The sequence below is a fragment of the Gracilinanus agilis genome, chromosome X, assembly GCF_016433145.1.
Source record: "Gracilinanus agilis isolate LMUSP501 chromosome X, AgileGrace, whole genome shotgun sequence".
Classification (NCBI taxonomy): Eukaryota; Metazoa; Chordata; class Mammalia; order Didelphimorphia; family Didelphidae; genus Gracilinanus; species Gracilinanus agilis.
In genome coordinates, this window is record NC_058136.1 from 40,862,005 (window position 1) to 40,881,862 (window position 19,858).

The following is a 19,858-nucleotide window of genomic DNA, read 5'->3' on the forward strand; positions in this document are numbered from 1 at the left end:
GATTTTTCCTTTATTTTTTCCCAAAGAGGAGCCGTAATAGTGATGGCACATGATCTTGCTCCCTTTATTGCCCTTTGTTTCTCTAATACTCTATTACTACATAGATAGTTTTCAGTTGACAAGTCTCAGCAGAGGTCACAATCTAGCCCTTTGCAATTCCCCATCAGACAGCAGCATTAAAGCTGGAGTGTAATGTGTGTTTATTTATGGATGGTTATGTTGGTTCTCCTTTGTAGGTCTGGCCCTTGTGGGTAGGCAGGATTAGTGGTTATCCATTTGGTATGATTCAAGGGGGCTGGTAAATACAAAAACCTCCAATTCTGACACTTAAAAATTCGTTTCTTTGACTTAAGCATTGCCCTCTTGTTATGATCCTTTTAAGAAGTATAAATGTCCCCTAAAATGCAGCACTTGAAGCCTCTTAGATCTCTGTATGAACAAGTTGGTCAGAAATTCTTCCCTCCCAGAAGGTATCAGGCCTCATGAATGCTGGGGTGGGAAGAGTCGCAGCAGAAAAGGAAAATGGGGGCAGGAGTTCCACAGTTTTAGTTCAAACTGATATTGCCCATTTGTGTTTCTTTTAGCATAATAGACTGCTATCATTTTCATTGATTCCCTTTTCCCAACACTCTTGTCCCAAAGCCAAAATACAGGAAGATAGGAACATTGTTGATAAAATTTCCAAGTTATGGCTGTATCAGTTCACTGTGCCCAGGCTGAAAGCCCCCTGAGAGGAGGCTTTTACAAGGAGCCAGTGAGAGTTGGGGGTTCAGACAAATTCTTCCATTACAAAAGCTCCTCGTCCCCCTAGATATTTAAAAGGAATCAGTCATTATTAGCTTTACAAATGGTGCTGCCAGGTTGTCCAGATGCAGAAGAGGATCACTTTGCATTGGTTGCTAAGGTTATTGACCTTGATTACTCACAGAACACTGGATATCTTTAATGTTTTAGTCATTGTGCAGAAATATAAATGACATGGCTGCTGCCCTCCTAAGAGCTTTCATTCAAAAGCAGCAAAGAGATGATGTGATTTAAAAGGGTGCCAAACTTGGCATTGAGAATTTTGAATCCCACCTTTGACCCTTAGCAGCTCTATGTCCTAAGCAAATCATTTAACTTGTCCAAATATTGCATATGATTCCACTGGTTAGAATCAAACAGTGGCCACTGTTATAGCTGGAACCAAGAAAGATCTTTTATTCATTCCTTTTTTATATAAAGTTAACCTGAAGTTCCTCATTTCCAGTAAGTACCAAGAATTGTTTGGTAAAGCATTATTACTTTTGCATGCTATTTTGTATTTCTGTATTACTGATTGTCTGTTGTTTATTAGACTTGCATATTGTTGGCATAAATTGGATTATAAATTGCTTGAGAACATTGATCGGTCCTGTCTTTCTACACTAAATCCACGTTTATCTGGTATTATTTGGAAAGGAGGTATTCCATGAAAGTGATCTTTCTGGACAACTGTTGCGTCTCCCCTTCCCTTGTTGCGTTTTAAACACTGTTGATGAAGATCTTTCTTAAACACATTCTCTGTTTCCATTGCTAAGTAGTCCCTTGAACATAGTCTCACATTTTATTGATGGCAGGAAGTTGTGATGAACATAAGTAATATACCGTGTTTGAACACAGCGACACCTTCAGAGGCTCTTAAAATGTGTGTGTTGACCTAGCTGTCACTGTGTCACCTGGATGCCTGACTGTGCTTTTTAGATATCTTGCCTTCTCTCCTCAGGATCAACATGTTTAACTTCTAGTGCTGGCCTTCAGGAAGCCTAGAAGCCCCATTTTCAAAATCAGTAGCCTTCTTTTATGGATTAATAAATGTAATCGAGACCAGTACAAACTAAGAGAAATAGATGGTCTATGTTCAATAGAATTCATGTAATTATAATACTAATCAGTTGACCTTTGAGGAATGAGAGGAAAGCTCAACACATCCCCTAAGGAGTGCCTCACACTGGTTTCAGAATGGCTCTTTCCTCCTCCATCACTTCCTCTCATTTAGAATGGTAACATTTTAGATGTGAGGGAAGTCCCTGAATCATCCAGTCCAAACTCTTCATTTTATAGATGAGGACTTTTGGTTGGAGAACCCAAAGAAAACAGAATCCAGCCAAGCTCAGGGTTCTTTGTGCCGTACACATACCGGCTTGCCTTCCTGGGTGCACAGCTCTGTACCTCCTCTGACTGAGTGGAGCCTTACTGGATTCTTTTCTTGTATCCTCTGCAGCATTTAGCATGTTGCTGAGCAAAGTCCGCCAGTAAATAATCCCTCATTGTTTTAAGTTCTTTTTTTCATAATGCAGTAGATAATAGTTGTCTGTGGACCAATAAACATTTTAGGAAATAAAAATATTGTGAAATGTGAAATAAAGTATGATTCAAAACCATTCCGTCTAAATGAATCTGTATTGCTAACACATTTCTACTCACACCTCTATTAGATGTGTAATGACTTCTATGCCTTTGTTTAATGATTGCATAATTATCTATAATACTTCTTTGCCTCTTATCAACAGAAATGTAACTCCTTTGGTATTAGCCCTTGGAAATCATACCGCTACTTTTATTCTTGCTGATTATCTAGAAAGAAATAAAAAGCTAGTCCTTGTTCAGCTAGCATACTTTATATGTTAGAAATCATTAGACTTTTCCCCATGCTATGTCTATTCTTTCTTTAATTTATTGAATCTTTGAGGATAACATATATTAACATTTTACAAGTTTCTGTTAATTTATTTTCCTGGCTCTGTCTGAAATGGAATCATTTCTCTTTTCTCATTCAGTCATATAGGAGGCTTCTCCTTAGCTTGGTGAGAGTTCTCTTTTATCCTTTCTTTTATCCTTCACTCTTTAATCTGAAACATTGGAGCTGCTTCAGTGATTGCTGATTGTGAATCAGTAATGACTGGTATTCCTGACATTTATCAAATTATAGCAAGGCTAATTAGTTCATTGTTTTTCCCTCTCTCCAAGTCCATATAACTAATGTGAAGCTGATTACATTCATGGATGCACGCTAAAATACGTTCCTATCTCCTTCCCTTTTATAATACTATAATTTAGAATTCACATGCTTTTTGGAATGGATTGAAATGAATAGAACTGATACCTTCTACTGAAGACAAGTCCAACAAGACAGAACATTTTGTTTATTTTTTTTTTTCAGAGACTAGAGTCCAATTTAACCTGTTTGCTCTGGGTTTCCTTTGACAATGTTTCTCTCTAAAATACTCTAATTCCCAGAGCAAGTCTTTAATTCTTAGGGCAGATGTGCATTTACTTCTGGGCCTGGGAGTCACTTATTTCAGCCTGTTGCCTAGACAGCCAAAGCAAGTGCTTAATTGGAAAGCATAAATAATACCCAAGTAACACTATGGGAGCACGTTCATAGAATTTAGATTTGAGTGAAGGGAGAAAAGAGAGAGAGAGAGAGAGTTATTTTAATTTGCTTCATGTGGAGCTTACAGTATAATTGTTAGCATTACCCAGAGAGTGACTGGATCAAATGCATTTGGCTTAGAATATGCTCTAGCTTTCAGAAGTGTGGGGCTGAGACTCCTGGAGATTTGTGAGGCTCCTCCCTGTAGACTTCAATTGAATGGTGCTCCCAAAAAGGAAATGACTGTAGGAACAACCTATTGGGAGGTACAGGAGACTGAAGTCCTATAGAGTCAAAGCTAAACCCTGGGGGTGAAGAACTGAGGGAGGGCCCTTAAAAAGCCTCAGTAGGTAGCCATTTTAGGTGTCTGATAACATGGGACAGCTTTTTTATTTAATTTTTTTCGAGGGGAGCAATTTCTGAACTTGACAGTTATTGAGTGTGAATTTCCATATGCGCAAAGGAAAAGAAAAGAGAATTATTCGTGAAACAGGCTCATGTACACACGTACAACGACAAAAATAAATGTTAATGAAACTGCTCATTGCTAGCCTTACCAGGAACTTTGTTTAGAAGTGAAGATGTTATAGCTCCTAAAGTTTTTATATGTTCTAAGATTGGCAGATTGACCTCGTTCAAGCAGAGAAAGACCTCCTCAGTGGGAGAAGAAACAAATTTTGGAATCACACTTAAGATATTTGATCTTAATTGTGCAGTGCATCTGAGAAACAGTCAGGACTGTGGCCGCTTAACTCCTTTGGTTAAAGCATGTTGTTATAGAGATCGAAATGATAAATTTGGTTTCTATATTGGACAGTTAGTTTCAGCATATTCTGTAATGGTAGATCGAACAGTTAACATGGGCCTACTGCCTCGAAAATATATGCCAAAGGACTGAAGAAGGAGCAATATTCAAATGGCAGTGTAAATCAGAGCAGTGGCTTTATCTTCAAATATAAAGGATAGTGCTTCCCCCCTCCCTGCCCCTCCACCCCTGCCGTGACATGAATGCTATGGAAGTTCTAATTTGCCCCAGGCTCATTTCTGTAGACAGACATTATTGAAATTAGCCATGCTGATCTTCTCTGCTCCATTAGGGTCATTTTACTGTTAGCTCCCATTACAGGAAAAGTACCTTCGTCTATATTATGAAACCTAATTACTGAATGTACACCTTGGAAAATTCAGATGAACAGATTCCTCTCAGTGGGATAGAAATCTTGAAATAGATAATACTCTACAATAGCTAGAAATTGTTTAGAATTATCAAGGTTGGCAGTTTAATATGTCCAACTCTGGGTCATGGACCACTTCATTCTCAACCTAGATTTGCCGATTACTGTAATGACTTCCATATTCCCTAAGATATTTTAATGACATAATCGAGGAGTCCCCAGATTTTTCAAGTATTTTTTTTTGTATTCCCTAGTCTTTAGCTTTTTAGCCTTATCGGAATAACATATAATCTTCATGTTTAATAGGTTTTCATTACCATTTCTACTTGAGAATAATTTATTATCAACTTGTTAATTATTTATCATTCCCTGTTAATGGGAGGTAAAATTACAGCTCAAATTCTAAAATTGTATATGTAAGAATCAAAAGTGATCTCCTAGCTCTTTCTGGCATGATTAAATTAATGTGTGAGCAACCTTTGATGACAGATTGTATGTAAAGAAAACATGGAATTATAAGTCTGATTCATTCATTTGAATTTGTTCTTCTGATTTTATAGCATCCAGACAACTATGTTCTTTTAAAAATATTCCTGACAAATTGAGTGCCATACCTTTTGAAAAAAAATTTGTAAATGAGCAACTAACCAATTTTTCTTTTTCACTGTTCTTCTCCACACTAAACCTTTTACTGACTGATGTGTATTTCCCTGAATTTGAACAGCAAAACTGGCCTGATCACCATTCCACTTTGTTCCCAAGGCAGTTTTTCTTTCTGCCTTTCATTTAGAAGTAGGTGCCTATGGGTGGAGATGGGAGCAGAACACTTAACATTCCCAGTACTTTCTCTTGCTCATTCACTGACTCTTTCAAAGCTAGGGTTCCCTATGGAGAAAATGAAGGCTAAAGCATATTCAGTTCAGCCCAACACCATTTATTAAAAAAAAATGTTACAAGCATGATATCTTTAGCCTGGGGAAGAAATGACTTCGAGGGACATGATAGTTGACTTCAAGTAGAGACAGTTCTAGCTTTAAGGAAGTGGAAAGTTCTATAGACCTCTGCTTAAAGCTATTTTTACATAATTCAAATTTGCATGTGGGGAAGAGAGGGAGAGAGATACAAAGGGAGTCTCATGCCCATGGAGAGATAGGACAGCCACTCATTTCAAGGACACTTGGGGGATGGGGGACAGAGAAGCCAGAGCGGGAAGAGGAGCACAGGGTCAAGGTCAAGGACAGCCATGTTGGGGCATGGTCAAACCAAGAAAAAGAAGAGGGGGCAGACATGTGGGGGGCTGGACACAAACAGGAAAGGACAGGCAAGATAGAGGCTAGATGTACAGATTGTTGAAAGACAAACCAGGAAGGCCAGACAGATGAGTGGGTAGCAGCCAGGCACTTCTGTTCTGCTTTCACTTGGAGGAGGTTTAATTGTTTTTTTGTGGGGAGGGAGGTTTAATGGGAGAATTGGAGGTCATGGAGCACTAAGCCAAGAGGCAGGAAAGAGAGCATGGCACTATACAGTGAAGTTAACAGATTTTTTAAAATGTGGATTTATTTCAGAATTCTTTATATAAAGTCAAATTTGCATAATATGAATTTATATAAAGTGAAAGATTTCTGTATCTGAAAGGTTGCCATGTACAATAGGAATTCAAATTGATCTTTATAGCCACTAGCAGGACAGAGCTAGGATTTAGGCTCAAGGTAAGGAAGAACATCCTGCCAATTAGGACTGGCCAACAATGGAATGGGTTTTTGAAGGTAATGTATTTCCTCTCAACAGAGGTTCTAACTAAAGGCTGAATTGTTGGATATGGTGTAGTTGGTTAAGTTAATGTTGGAATAGATGGCTTCCAATTTCCCTTCAAACTCAGGAATTCTGTGTTTTGCAGAACTATGCTATGTATGAAGGGAGTTACAAAGTTGAATATGATTAAATTGTTGCTCTTACAGAGGTTATGATCTAGTAGAAAGATGCAATACGTGTGCAGATAACTATGATACAAACTAGATCATGATAAATTTGTGCTTATGAAGCTTAAAAACCTCAGGAAAACATGAGACTAAATATGGGTTCTCTGTCCTCATCTTTCCTGACCTTCTTTGCAGTCTTTGGCACTACTGATCACTCTCTTCTTCTTCTTAGATACTTTCTTTCTCCTTTAGTTTTCCATTTTCTCCCTGGTTTTCCTCCTGTCAGACCCACTGCTCCTCAATCTCCTTTGCTGAATTGTCATCTTTCTCAGTCTCACTAGTCATAGATGACTTTTGAGGCTCTGTTTTAGACCGTGTTTTCTTCTTTCTTTGTACAATATTTCTTCTTTCTATATAGTCTTGCCTGGTGATCTCACTGGTTCCCATGGTTTCAAATATCATCTCTATGCAGATGATTCCCAGGTCCATATATTCAGGCTTACTCTCTCCTCTAAACTCCAGTCCCATATCACCAGCTTCATGATGAACATTTCAAATGGGATGTTCCATAGACATCTAACATGTCTAAAATAGAACTCATTTATCCTCCCAAACCCTCATCTCTTCCCAATTTTCCTATTACCAATAAGGGTACCAACTTCCTCTAAGTCACCCAGGCTCTTAACCTCAATGTCAACATCTCCCTCCATAGCTTAATCTATTGCCAAATGTCATTTCTGCCTTCACCATATCTCTTGATTACATCTCCTTCACTCTACCCAAACAGCCACTACCCTGGTACTGGTTTCCATCACTTCTCTTCTGGACTATTATTGCAGTAACCTTCCAAAAGGTCTCCTTTATTCAAGTCTCTTCCTTTATACTCCTTCTTCTACTCAACTATCAAAGTGATTTTCCTAAAATGCAGATCAGTGTTATCCTCCCCTCACTACTCAATAAACTCCAATGACTCTATTACTTCTAGAATCAGAAATCAAGTACTCTATTTGGTATTTAAAGCACTTCCTAATCTGGTCTCTACACACCTTTCATGTGTTCTTGCACTTTATTCCCCTCCATGAACTCTACCTGCCAGTTATAGTGGCCCATTTGATATTCCTTGAAAACAACATTCCATCTCTCAACTCTGGGTCTCTTCCTTTTATGATATGGCCCTCATCTCTAAATTGCTCTCCTTCCTCATCCTTACCTCTTTGTTTTCCTGGCTCCCTTCAAGTCCATTCTTCCTTTAGCATTGACAATGCCTTCCTTCTTAAATCACATTCCATCTATTTAGTAGATACCTTCTATGTACATAATTGTTTACATGTTGTCTTCTCTTTTAGGATATGAACTCCTTGAGGGGAAGGATAGAGTTTTTAACCTCTCTTTCTATCCCCAGTGCTTAGCACAACCCCTGGCATTGTAGTGCTTGTAGCTGGCTAATCAAATCAGGATGAAATCCCTAGATTTCCATTTCTGCCTTGATTGGAAAAATTCTGATTTCACATTTTGTTTTTACAGAAATGAAAAGTACTAAAGCACTCTTAATGTAATTCAGGGCAACAGCAGTGCTGCCATTTTACACCTTGTTGGTTTTGTTGTTGTTTAGTCGTTTTTCAGTAATGTTCAACTCTGTGAACATTTTAGAGTTTTCTTGGCAAAGATATTGCAGCAGCTTGCCATTTCTTCCTTCAGCTCATTTTACAGATGAGGAAACTGAGACAAACAGGATTAAGTGACTTTACCAGGGTCATATAGCTATTAAGTGTCTGAAGCTGGATTTGGACTCATGAAAATGAGTCTTCCTGATTCCAAACCCAATGTTTTATCTACTGTTATCACCCAGCTGTGGGGGACACAAAAGAAGCTTAAAATAGTTCTTGATCTTTATTTTTTATGATGACTAACACATAATTAATTATGAGTTCAGAAAGTATATCCCCTGGGTACTCCATTGTTCTTATTTTCATTTTTATTTGAAAAAAAAATTTATAGCATTTGCCAAATTTGGGGAATTGGGTCTAAGCCTTCTAAGTAACTTCAGTTAGAAATTCTTATGGAGAATACATATATAACTATTTGTCTAAATCTGAGCAACACAACTAAAAATTAAATGGAGAAACTATTTTTCCCAAGACTTTCCCACAATGTCATAAATGGAAATAAGGATGGAATATGAGAGGGTGGGAAAGCATGAGTCCAAAAGCCATCTGTACCGACCGATATTACCAACTGAACGTTAATGAATTGGATACCAAAAGGACTTCTGTTTTACCATTTCTTAACATTTGTTTATGAAACAGACCTTCAGTGAGTAGTTGATTTAACCTGCTAGTACTATTCCCAAATGGTTGAATGAGCAAAGCCATACAATAAACAAATTAAAACATCCATGTCGTGTACATGATTAGCTAGGAGTTTACAAAAGTCTCACCATTACTTCAATTCATGAACTAAGCCACCTTAGAGTGATTAAAATCTCAATAGGAACTCTCTGTAATTAGCATAGATTCCTATTTCCTTTACCAATTGAACTAAAAGATGAAACATTCCCAACAGTGACAAGGGCTTTGGAAAAAGTCTTGGTTCCCCTTCCCAGATGCTATCAACTCCAGTCTCCTAATTCTTCAGGAATTTTAATGCTGAAATTTGAGCCAGATGTTGACCAATTTCAGCAAATCACTGGCTTACTGAAATTTTTAATTATCTTGTGGAAATGGATTGGGTTTGTTGTTGTTGTTTTTACCGTGAAACTTGATTTTATAGGGATGATAGTTGAATTTTCACACTTAAAATTATAAAATAAGTGATAAGTTTTGCTCGTAAGTCAAATGGCAGATGGTTAACACCAGAAAAAGCTTTCTGTGTGTATGTGTGTGTGTATGTGTATGTGTTCACTTGTACAGCATAAAAGGGAAGAGTCAAACAAACAAAGGTGCCTCTAGTAGATGCCAAGAAAATGTTAGGAGGCTGACCATAGAGCTAAAAGAAGCCAAATATTCCTCTTCTAATTAGAAAAGCTTCTGTTGTACTCTAATGACACACTAACCAGCTCCCAATATCCTGGTGAAGACAAAAGAACGTTAGCTCTCATATGATTGTCATGTACCCTTTATTGAGCTATTGGCCAAATAACAGATTTTGTATGTAGAGATAGCTACAAGAGGAAATAACATCTAGACTGTCAGGAAATAAAATCTAGACTGTCAACACCTGCTAGACTCAAGTTATTGTAAGTGATATCTTGCATACCAAACAGGAGAGAGAAAATACTGACTATAAATATATGGGTATAGCATTTCCCTAGGAGGAACTAAGAAATATAGCCAAATGTATAGTTGAAAAGTGAAAAATTCATTTAAAATGTGTGTGTGAAAACTCACTGATGCCACCCAATCAATTAGTGAAATTCATCTCTGATTAAATCATGTGAATGATTTTAGGCTGTTAAAAACCACTGATTTCCTCTTGGACCAGTTTTCCCCTTCATCACATTCTGATCTTTGTAAAGAAATGACTAACAGTTCCATCAAGGAGTATGCCTACAAGACTCAGAAACCATTTAGAGACTGCCCCAAAACTACTATTGTGAGTCTGATCCCTTACGACCAAGCAGAGACCAAGGCCAGCCGGAGAAAAATGTTGACTTACTACACTCATTCTAATTTCAGCTGACTAATTCTGGCCTGAGAATAGCCAGAGGTATCAAGTCTTTTCTCATTCTTTCCTTGAATGATCTGGAGTGTGTGTGTGGGGGAGGGTGAAGTGTTCATTTTTATTTGCAAAAGCAGTAGTGAAGTGTAGAATTAAAGCAATAAATTTTCTATATGTTTTATGACCAATGTAGGTTAGGTCCTATATTAGCCAGAGAGTTGCTCTTAATTTTCTGCTTTCATGGTCTATATAAGGGGTTCACAATATAATTTTTTTAAACCCTTAACTTCTGTGTATTGTTTCTAAGGCAGAAGAGTGGTAAGGGTAGGCAATGGGAGTTCAATGACTTGCCCAGGGTTTCACAGCTAGGAAGTGTCTGAGGTCAGATTTGAACCCAGGACCTCCCATCTCTAGGCCTGACTCTCAATCCACCGAGCTACCCCTACAATATGATTTTTAAAATAGGCCCATGTGACTTGAATTTTCTTCACTTGTTAATTTCCCTTTCAAAATAGTTCACATCTACTATATATGTTATATTCTAAACATGAAGATGGGTACAACCTCCCTGAGACCCCTTTGTCTTATTTTTCACCATTATGTTCATACATTTTTCAATGGAACCCATTCTCTTTCTTTCTTTCACCTAGTCATCCGAGTCTGCTTTTAAAATTCTACAAAATACAATATGAAAGACATTGCAGAACTATTACATAATGACCATACTGTATTGTTAGTTCATGATTGGTCAATGCATAATGTGATTGAAATCAAAATCCTTTTAGGACTCAAAAGTAACAGATGCCATTGCCTATATGGTATGTGCTAATTACTTTAGAAATTACCAGATTCATTTTCTAATAGAAATCTTGAACTGTCGTTGCACGGGTCGCTTTTCCTGGTAGTTAAAAATATGTTCATCTTATTCAGACTTTTGGAATTTCGAAATGTTAATAGACCTCAGAGTTTATCTAGTTCACTCCATATCTGAGCAGGCATCCCCTTTGCTATATCTTTGATAGATAAAGACCATTGTTCAGCAACTTACTACCTCCTAAAGTAACCCCATTCCACTTTCGGACAGCTCCCCTAAGCAGTTCTGCTTATATGTGAGGAGATGAATGAGAAGACCTCTAGAAAACCCTTTGCTGTGTTACTTTTTCTGTCCATTAACTCATGAGAATCTCACAACACCCTCTCGAGAACTGGACAGAACAGATGCATTTCCCCCTATTTTAAAGACGTGGAAACTAAAGGAAACTCAATGGCTATGCTCACACAATACTGAAATGGGAACAAATTAATTAAAATTGGTTGCACGAGTGGATTTTTCCCATCTTTAACATCTGCAGTTTCAGGATCTACTGATGTCACCTCTCAGGCAGGGGCCAATCCCATAGGAATACCCAGTCTACCATTTAAGTCTTTTCACAAATATTCACTTAGACACATTCCCACTCTGTGATGTAATTTTTAGTTTAATTCTGAGCAAAACAAGAATTATTTATGCAGAATGGGAATTTCTGTTTGACTTAAATTTTATATCTATTATTTTACACTTGGACCTCCCTGGGATGTTTCATGGAATTGTCATATTGTCATACTCACTGGAGAGATACATACTTAAGAGCCTTTAGTTGAAAACAATTTTTGCCTTTTCCTATCCATGTAATAAAATTGAGAAAATCAAGTACAAAGTATTTTCAAATATTTTGTGTAAAAAGATTGAGAAAATTACCTAATTAATTATTATGTTAGAAAAAGGAATTACCATGTTTTTTTAAGTTCAGAGACCAAGGAAAATATGATTATTTTTAACTTAAATAATACAAATTCTTCTAAAACACACTGTTTTCCATAACTAGATATGGCTCATAATGATTCCTAAAATTCCAGTGGTCTCAATGGGCTTATTGGTAATTCAAAAAATGATTGTCGATTCTTAATTAAGACCTCAAAGATGTTACATTAGTGTCACCCTATAATATCCCCAGAAAAATTAACAGTTTCAATTACAACATTGATAGTACATTTCATAAGTATTCTTTTACTATTATTTCTAATTGTTTAGTGAGATGCTAGGATAATTCAGAAGCAAGGAATATTAAAAGTGATAATTCAGTGTGCATAGAGGACAAGAGAGATCATGTCATCATTTTTTGCAAAACTCTTTGTATTTTTAGTTGCTAAAATAGCCCATCCATCTCCATTATCAAAAATTGGCATCGATGTCATCACTCCTATACAAGAGAAATGGGAATTTAATAAACAATCTATCTGTTGATGCTGAACAAATGAAAATGCAACTCTCATTCAATGTCTCCCTTGCAATTAATAAGAGATTTCACTCTAGCTTAAATTGGTTCATACCAAACTCTTTTTAAAAAAAGTTATCTGGGGACTTTTCCCTCAGGTCGGGTGGCAATTAAAGAACCTCGTGAGCATAATGAAAGAAGACCCACGCGGAGCGCGTGTAACCCTAAAGAAGCATCCCCAGAATGTTCGGGCTGGTACTTCTTCAATTATGAAGAATGTGAGATGGGAGCCTCATCCACTTGAAGTAAGAAGTTTTTTTAAGCTCTGATATGTTTGTGACAAGTTATCCTCTGTTGGAGGGGCATGAAAACAGGATTGTTTTCATTTGGTTGAGGTAAAGTCACCATACAGGAAATATTAGAAGTAATTGTAATCATCGATATTTGCATAGCACTTTCAGGTTTATTAAACATTTGGTATTCATTCTCTCATTCAGTCCTCATAATTATTACCTTAAGTGGTAGGTACTATTATTTCCCGCATTTTTCAGATAGGAATCTCAGTCTCAGAGAGGTTAAATGATTCATTCAGGCTTGAATGCAAATAATTAGAAGGCAAGGGCAGTTAGGTGACACTGCAATAGCTAGAGTACTGATTCTGAAGACAAAAAGACTCATCTTCCTGAGTTCAAATCTGGTCTCGGACACTTATTACTTATGTGACTCTCGGCTAAGTAAGTGACTTGCTTGTGATTAGGCAGCTAGGTGGCACAGTGGTTAAAGCATTGGGTCAGGAGTCATGAAAACCTAAATTCAAAACCATCCTCAGGCACCGATTAGCTGGTTGACCCCGGACAAGTCATTTAACCTTTGTCTACTTCAGTTTCTTCAACTGTAAAATGAAGATCATTATAGCACCTATTTCCCAGGGTTGTTGTGAGAATCTAATGAGATAACATTTGTCAAGTTCCTGGTACATAGTAGGTGCTTAATAAATGCTTCTTTTTCTTATATGGATCTTAAGCGCGAGAACATTTCCCCCCGAGGTCTGATTCTGAGCCCAGCATTCTATTATCTCATGTTACCTCTCACTTATAGCATGGCTGCACTTTAGTCTACAAAGTACTTTATATGCATTCGCTATTTGACTCTCATGCCAATACTATGGATATGTTATTCTTTTTGCTATATTTGTGGATAAGGAAAGACTTGCTCAAGGTCATGCAGTAAGTATGAGTCAGGGTTTAAGTCTAGATCTTCCCAAATCTAAGCCCATCTACTCTACCCAATAGTCCACCTTATCTCTCACCAAAGAAGTAGAGGTGTCCGTTAGAAAATGAATCAATATTGCTAAATAGCTACACAGTAGTTACTTCCACTTGAAAGACCACATCAAACAATTTCAAGCTATGCTTTATATTCTTAGCCATCTTTCTAACAAACTCCTTATGTATTTTACACTTTGAACCTTAAAACGTTATAGTTGCTAGTCCTGCGTTCCCTGTGATAGTTTTAGCTCTAATAACAAAAGTAAGAGTTGTTATTATTGTTGCTGTTGTTATTATTAGAGGAAGTAACATGGTATGGAGAGTGAATCAAGAAGCAGTTGGAGCATGAGAATGGCTTGGGTTTTACTCCCAATTTGACACATACTGGTTGTGATGCTGAACAAATTAACTTCTCAGTGCCCAATCTTTAAGAATGGAATTTACAAAACACTTGTTGATCTCTATTGGTAGAGGAATTTCCTCATCATAGAGCTCCCTGTTCTGATCAAATCACAGGTTTAGTATAATAATAATCAAATTAAGAATTACTGGCTATGTTTTAATCTCCTTTTGAGAGAGGCAGCATGGGATAGTAGAGAGGGGCCTCATGTTAGGATTAGAGAAGCCCTAGACTTGACTCTTATCCTGTAACACTCAGATGTTGTGTGTGCCTGTGGGTGTGTCCTCTTGGAGCTTCCATTTCCTTATCTCTAAATGACCCATTAGGTACCAAACTCACTTTATGGAGTTATAGTGAAAATAAAACTGAAATAATGTAGTAAAGGATTTTCCTTTGCTCTTACTATGACATTTCTATCCTTCCAAGGCCTTGGGCACAAGGTAAGTATCCAATGTTGTAAGTAAAAAGGTTGACTTACTGTGCTTGTTTAGGTGAAACACTAAAAGGGTATGACCAATAAAAGAGTTGTATCAGGTCCAGGAGACAGTCCAAGAAATGGTCATCAGAGTCTCTGGTTTCCTGATTTTCCATGCATTTTCCATGGATTGAGTGGTGAGAATATAACATGTATACAAGAATAATGGCAACCTTCAGTCATGTTCACTGTCAGAATTTCGAGAAGCCTTTTCATCTCTGTGCAAGAGGGATTGTATCAGTGTTGGCTTACTGGCACAATACCTCTAATTCCTAATTCTCTTCAAGGATTGTTTCATATAATACTTACAAAGACTTAAAAAATCTTAGCAATAAGTAGTTAGATTTAGTTCCATTTCTTCTGATTGACTTTTCAAGAGCCCTGTTCTTGATGGGAACTGTTTTTCATAGCAATGAGATAAAAAAAATCAGCCATGACTCACTCATAGACCTTGAGTCAAATGACATATACATGAATTAGGGCATTCAAACCTTGTCCTTATTTTTTAATGGAAGAAACTCATGAGAAGAAAACTTGAGGTGAAATGCAATTCTTTTAAGCATGAGTAGACTTTAAATAATTCTTAGTGGAGTTTCTGTTATAGGGATTATGTGTTTGTGACAGAATCATTTCATCGTATTTCTTATGATCCTCAGTCCACATAAGCTGACATCAGAGGCATGTGTCCTTAGAAATTAGTTTAAATGAGCAAAGCAAACTTATCTGCAAAAACTGTTGAACTGGACACAGTAGTGAGACTAAGGATTTAGAAAGAATTGAATGGCAAATCAGAAAGTCAATCAGAGTACTGATTTTGCATGGATGCCAACTAGATCAGATTCCCTAAGTGAAATATTTTCTGGGTGCAAAGGCATTTTTAAATGAAAGTGCAAAATACTGCAAGTAGATTTCCTCTCATAAAAGTTAATGAGATGCATAATCCTGTATCCCAAATGAACAGATGAAGTGCTGTCACAATATGTATGTAAAAGAAGGAATGAGAAAATTTTGCATATTTTGCCATACTAATCTGAATAGCTGTATGTTGTCATTTAAAGCTGAAATATATTTACAGATCCTGAGCATAATTTTCTCCAATATTCTTCATAGAAGGCATAGTTATTTCATAACCCAAAAAAGGCCTATTTTCATTTAGGGGTTGGTGGAGTTGGATTGACCAATACTTATATTTTTTCCCATTCAGCAGCATATCAGAACTGCCTAGGTGATTGGACTGCAGACTAGCTAGTTTCATGTGGTTACTCACATGGACAAGATTGCTCCATCCTTTGCTTCCTAGGCGTAATGTAACCCTTTGGATTCCCATTCTGGTGTCAAAAGAAAGGCATGTTTAAACGTTAAGCATCTTGACTCTATGTTTCTTTCAGGGACTCTCTAGAATGCCCTCATTTTTGGATCTGACATTCTTTAGGAAAGAAGCATACTTTTTTCTTTGTTTTTCTTATTTCCTTCTCACTAATTGATTTTTACAGCTTAGTGAAATGACAGGTTAGCATGGTAGATGAGAACACTGGACTTAGAATCAGATGACCCAGGTTCAAATCTAACTTCAGACACTTACTAGCTATCTGTGTGACCCTTGGCAGATCACTTAGCTAACCTCTTTCAACTTCAGTTTCCTCATTTATAAAATGGGTATTATAATAGCATCTATCTTACAGATGAGAATAAAATTAGATAAATCTATCTAAATCTATCTATAATGATTTTCAAATCTTAAAGCTGTTTCATTTTCATTTTTAAAAAATTATGTCTTCTTATGTGAAATATTCTTTATTGTCATAATTATTTAGAGTACTGAGAATCTTCCTCCTTACATTCATCCATTCATTCAACAAGTATTTATTTATGCTATTTTTATTTCGTTCTTTAGATTTTTATCCCTAGAGCCTAGCATGGCAGATACAGTAGCAGGAACTTAATAAATGCTTGCCAATTGACTGAGATATTGTGCTAGATTCTAAGTAGTATGTGTATGTATGTATGTATGTATGTATGTATGTATGTATGTATGTATTTACAAAGAAAAACTATCAAAAAGCTTACAACCAAACAACGAATATTTCAATTCTGGATCTACTGTTTTAAAATATTTTCCAAGTATCATAGTAAGGTGAAATCAAAAAAGACTGAGGTACAATTAGCAAGAGGCATGGTTTTCCTATGGTTCCTTTTTGTGGAAGATGTGCTGTTTGCATCAAGCTTTGGAACATTTCAGAGCCTCCTGAATGAGATCCATGATTTCTCACAAGTGTACCGAAGGTCCACATAGGGAAACCTAAGTGAGTGAATAATGCCTATTGTCCAAACTATAGAGCTACCCCATTTGGTACATTTATCTTGGACAGACATTGCACACAAATGATGAGTTGATCCCAGAAACAAACAGAAAGAGAACGGGCTGGATTATTTTTGAGAAATAGCTCTGTTAAAGTCTCAAAACTCCTCCCTAAAAAAAGAGTCCATCATTTTTAACGCCAATCTACTTCTTCAGTTGTTTGAGTTTTGCTTATGAAATTAAAGTTGAGATTCACCCAAAGGACAGTGGAGAATTTCTCGATAAGTATTAGCACAATGCAGCACAATACAAACGGGGAACCACATGGGAGAAATAATGTAAAGCATATCATCATTTTATGCCTGGAAAAATAAAGATGGGTCAGTCATGTAGTGAGAGCAGGAGATAATTGTTAGACAACAGACTTATTTTACTGGTGACCAAGGTCAAGGTCCAAGAGTCAAGAGAATGAGAAGAAGCCTCCATCATGTAGAATGCATCCCCTATGAATAATTTATGGAAATACATGGACAAGAGTGGCACGGAATGAGCAAGTATAGAAAAGTTGTGATATGCATCATTGAAGGGAGTGTCCAGATCAGTGAGATCACAGATTCAGTGCCGAAATAGAGGCCATGCCCCAATGTGTATGAATCACTATTTCTTTCATTAAAATTCAATTCAGTAAACATTTATTAAGCACCTTTTGTATATATGTCACTCTGCTAGATGTAGATAAAAAGACAAAGATCAAACTGTGCCTTCAGTCAAAGAGCTTACATTCTACTGGGGGAGGCAGAGGATATGACATATATAGGTTAAGTATAATACAAGGTAGGGAATGGCAAGAATAAAAGAATAACCACGCAGAATGCTCCAGGGATATTTCATGAAGGAGAGAGCACTAATAGCTGGAGGAGCTGAGGAAATAGGACTTCAGTTGAGCCTTGAAGGAAATTAAAGAATATAAAAGGTAGAGATAGAACATGGGTGCACTGAGCTTCAGCTGGAGCAATTGGCAAACTGGAATTTTATTTGGCAGAATCTATATTTTTTATGTTGACAACAAGACTGAGCATATCTGTAGTATGTGTAGAGATTTAAGACTGTAAAAGAAAATGGGCAAATCATGTGGAAAGAAAAAGGGAGAAACTGAGAGCCTTCGTGTCCCATTAGTACTTATACAAGGGCAAGAGATCCCTAAGAAAGTCCCCATCACACTGGGTACACCCATTGTGGAGAATTTAGCAAAGGGCATGGAGAGGTTATGAACTGCCTCATATGAAGGAGTAGCCATATTTTTTAGAGCACTGTGAAGTCCATTACATAAAAGCATAACTCTTTTCCAACCAGATTTTAACCAAGCACCTAGAGAAGAGCAATGGTGGCCTTGTTCATTTTTGTGTCCCCTGACACTCTGAGCATAAGGCTCTTGAGCAGAATAGTTGTTCAATGACTATTCTTTTTGATTGTTTAGTTATCAGTCAACAACATCTTGAGCCTCTTTTATGGAAAAACACTTTATTGAAGACTCTGAGGGATAGGAAAGAAAAAAAACTCAATACTTTGAGTCTTATCTTTTTAGGTGGGAAAGTGGATGATGCATATACTTAAAAAGCATAAAGCACTTACAGTATATAATATCAGCGCTTACAAATTAATAGATTGCAACTGAATAAACAGATGGGATGGAGTGCAAAGTCAACAAGTGATTGAAATGGGGTAATTAATCAAGGACTTCATGCTAGAGAGGTTAGTTTGGAGCTGACTTGTGAGTGAGGCTATCAGTTGAAGACTTTATGATGATCCTTTGAGATTATAGTTGTATTTACCAATCTAGGGGCCTGTGGTCATCTCACAGGCTACTTTCTGCTGGCCCATCCTTTCTATGGAGAGCATGTCTACTATTCTCCTCCACTTGTATATTGGTACAAATTATTCTGTGTAGTGGTCATACTTTCTAAAGATGTGGGTAACCGATTCTTTTGAAAGGAAAACTATGTCAATAGGACTGGACCTAATTAATTGAACTGACATCTTCCATTTTTTTCCTATCTTCAAATGTTAATTTAAGGTCAGTGAAAAGCGAGAGTTTTTGTTGACATTTACTAAATGTTTATGAATTTTGAATAGAAACTTTTTTGTGTGAGTCCATGTTTTTTTAGGGAGCATCCTGAAGCTGGTTCAGTAATATTTGTATTCATCACTGAATGAGGGTGATGTACATTGCTAATGTTAATTAGATGTTAATCAAAACATTTATTTAAACTCTTCTGTATTTCCAAATGTGACTGTAGGTCATTATGAATAAGATTGCTTATTTATTTGCTAGTTGTGACTTCTATATCTAAATGATTCCCACTAATGGTTTGAGGGAAATTATTGTGAAAGCAAAAGTTTGTCAGCAAATTATTTTGCCTATCAGCTGCATTATTATTGCATCCTTATCTGCAAATACCCTGCAAGTTATATCCTTGGATTTTTTCAAATGTGTGTTTGTACTCTTGAATAATGACTACCTACATGTACTGGTTGTCAGAGAAGCTAGCCTTTAAAAAATAGAATATACATTTCTCATGCTAGAATTAGCCAACTCTTTGCCTGATTGACTAATCATATAAAATTGAGGCTCTGCTGTGAAGCTGTCATGTTCCAAGGGCCAAGTTTTTACCTACTGTAGACAATGAATCCACAGTCTATCAGGTGTAGCACATCTCATTGACAATCTGTTCGATTCGTGGTAGCAACAATATCTAATGGGGAGTCAGCTCTTAGAAACTGAAAGGAAAGAAGCTCACTTAAATTTAGATGATGTTTATTATAAGACAAGCTGGATGAGCACTATTCCACTAATTTTTTAATCCACCATTAAAGAATAAATAGCCTAAACATTGAAATATTTTATTTACATAGCATGAAATTATGCCTTTGGGTTTATATTTACATAGCTAAGTTTGGGGAAATCTTTTGTGAGTTTTGGGGATTCATAAAAATAAACCATATATTTATATTTATA

General features: G+C 36.7%; 1 protein-coding gene across 1 annotated transcript in view; it reads left to right on the forward strand.

Annotated features, from left to right (window-relative positions):
• LOC123253653 (connector enhancer of kinase suppressor of ras 2-like) overlaps positions 1-19,858 on the forward strand; it is a 530,144-nt gene that overhangs the window by 342,028 nt on the left and 168,258 nt on the right. Inside the window, 1 exon segment of the mRNA XM_044682811.1 lies at positions 12,559-12,705. Coding sequence (XP_044538746.1) covers positions 12,559-12,705 — 147 coding nt within the window.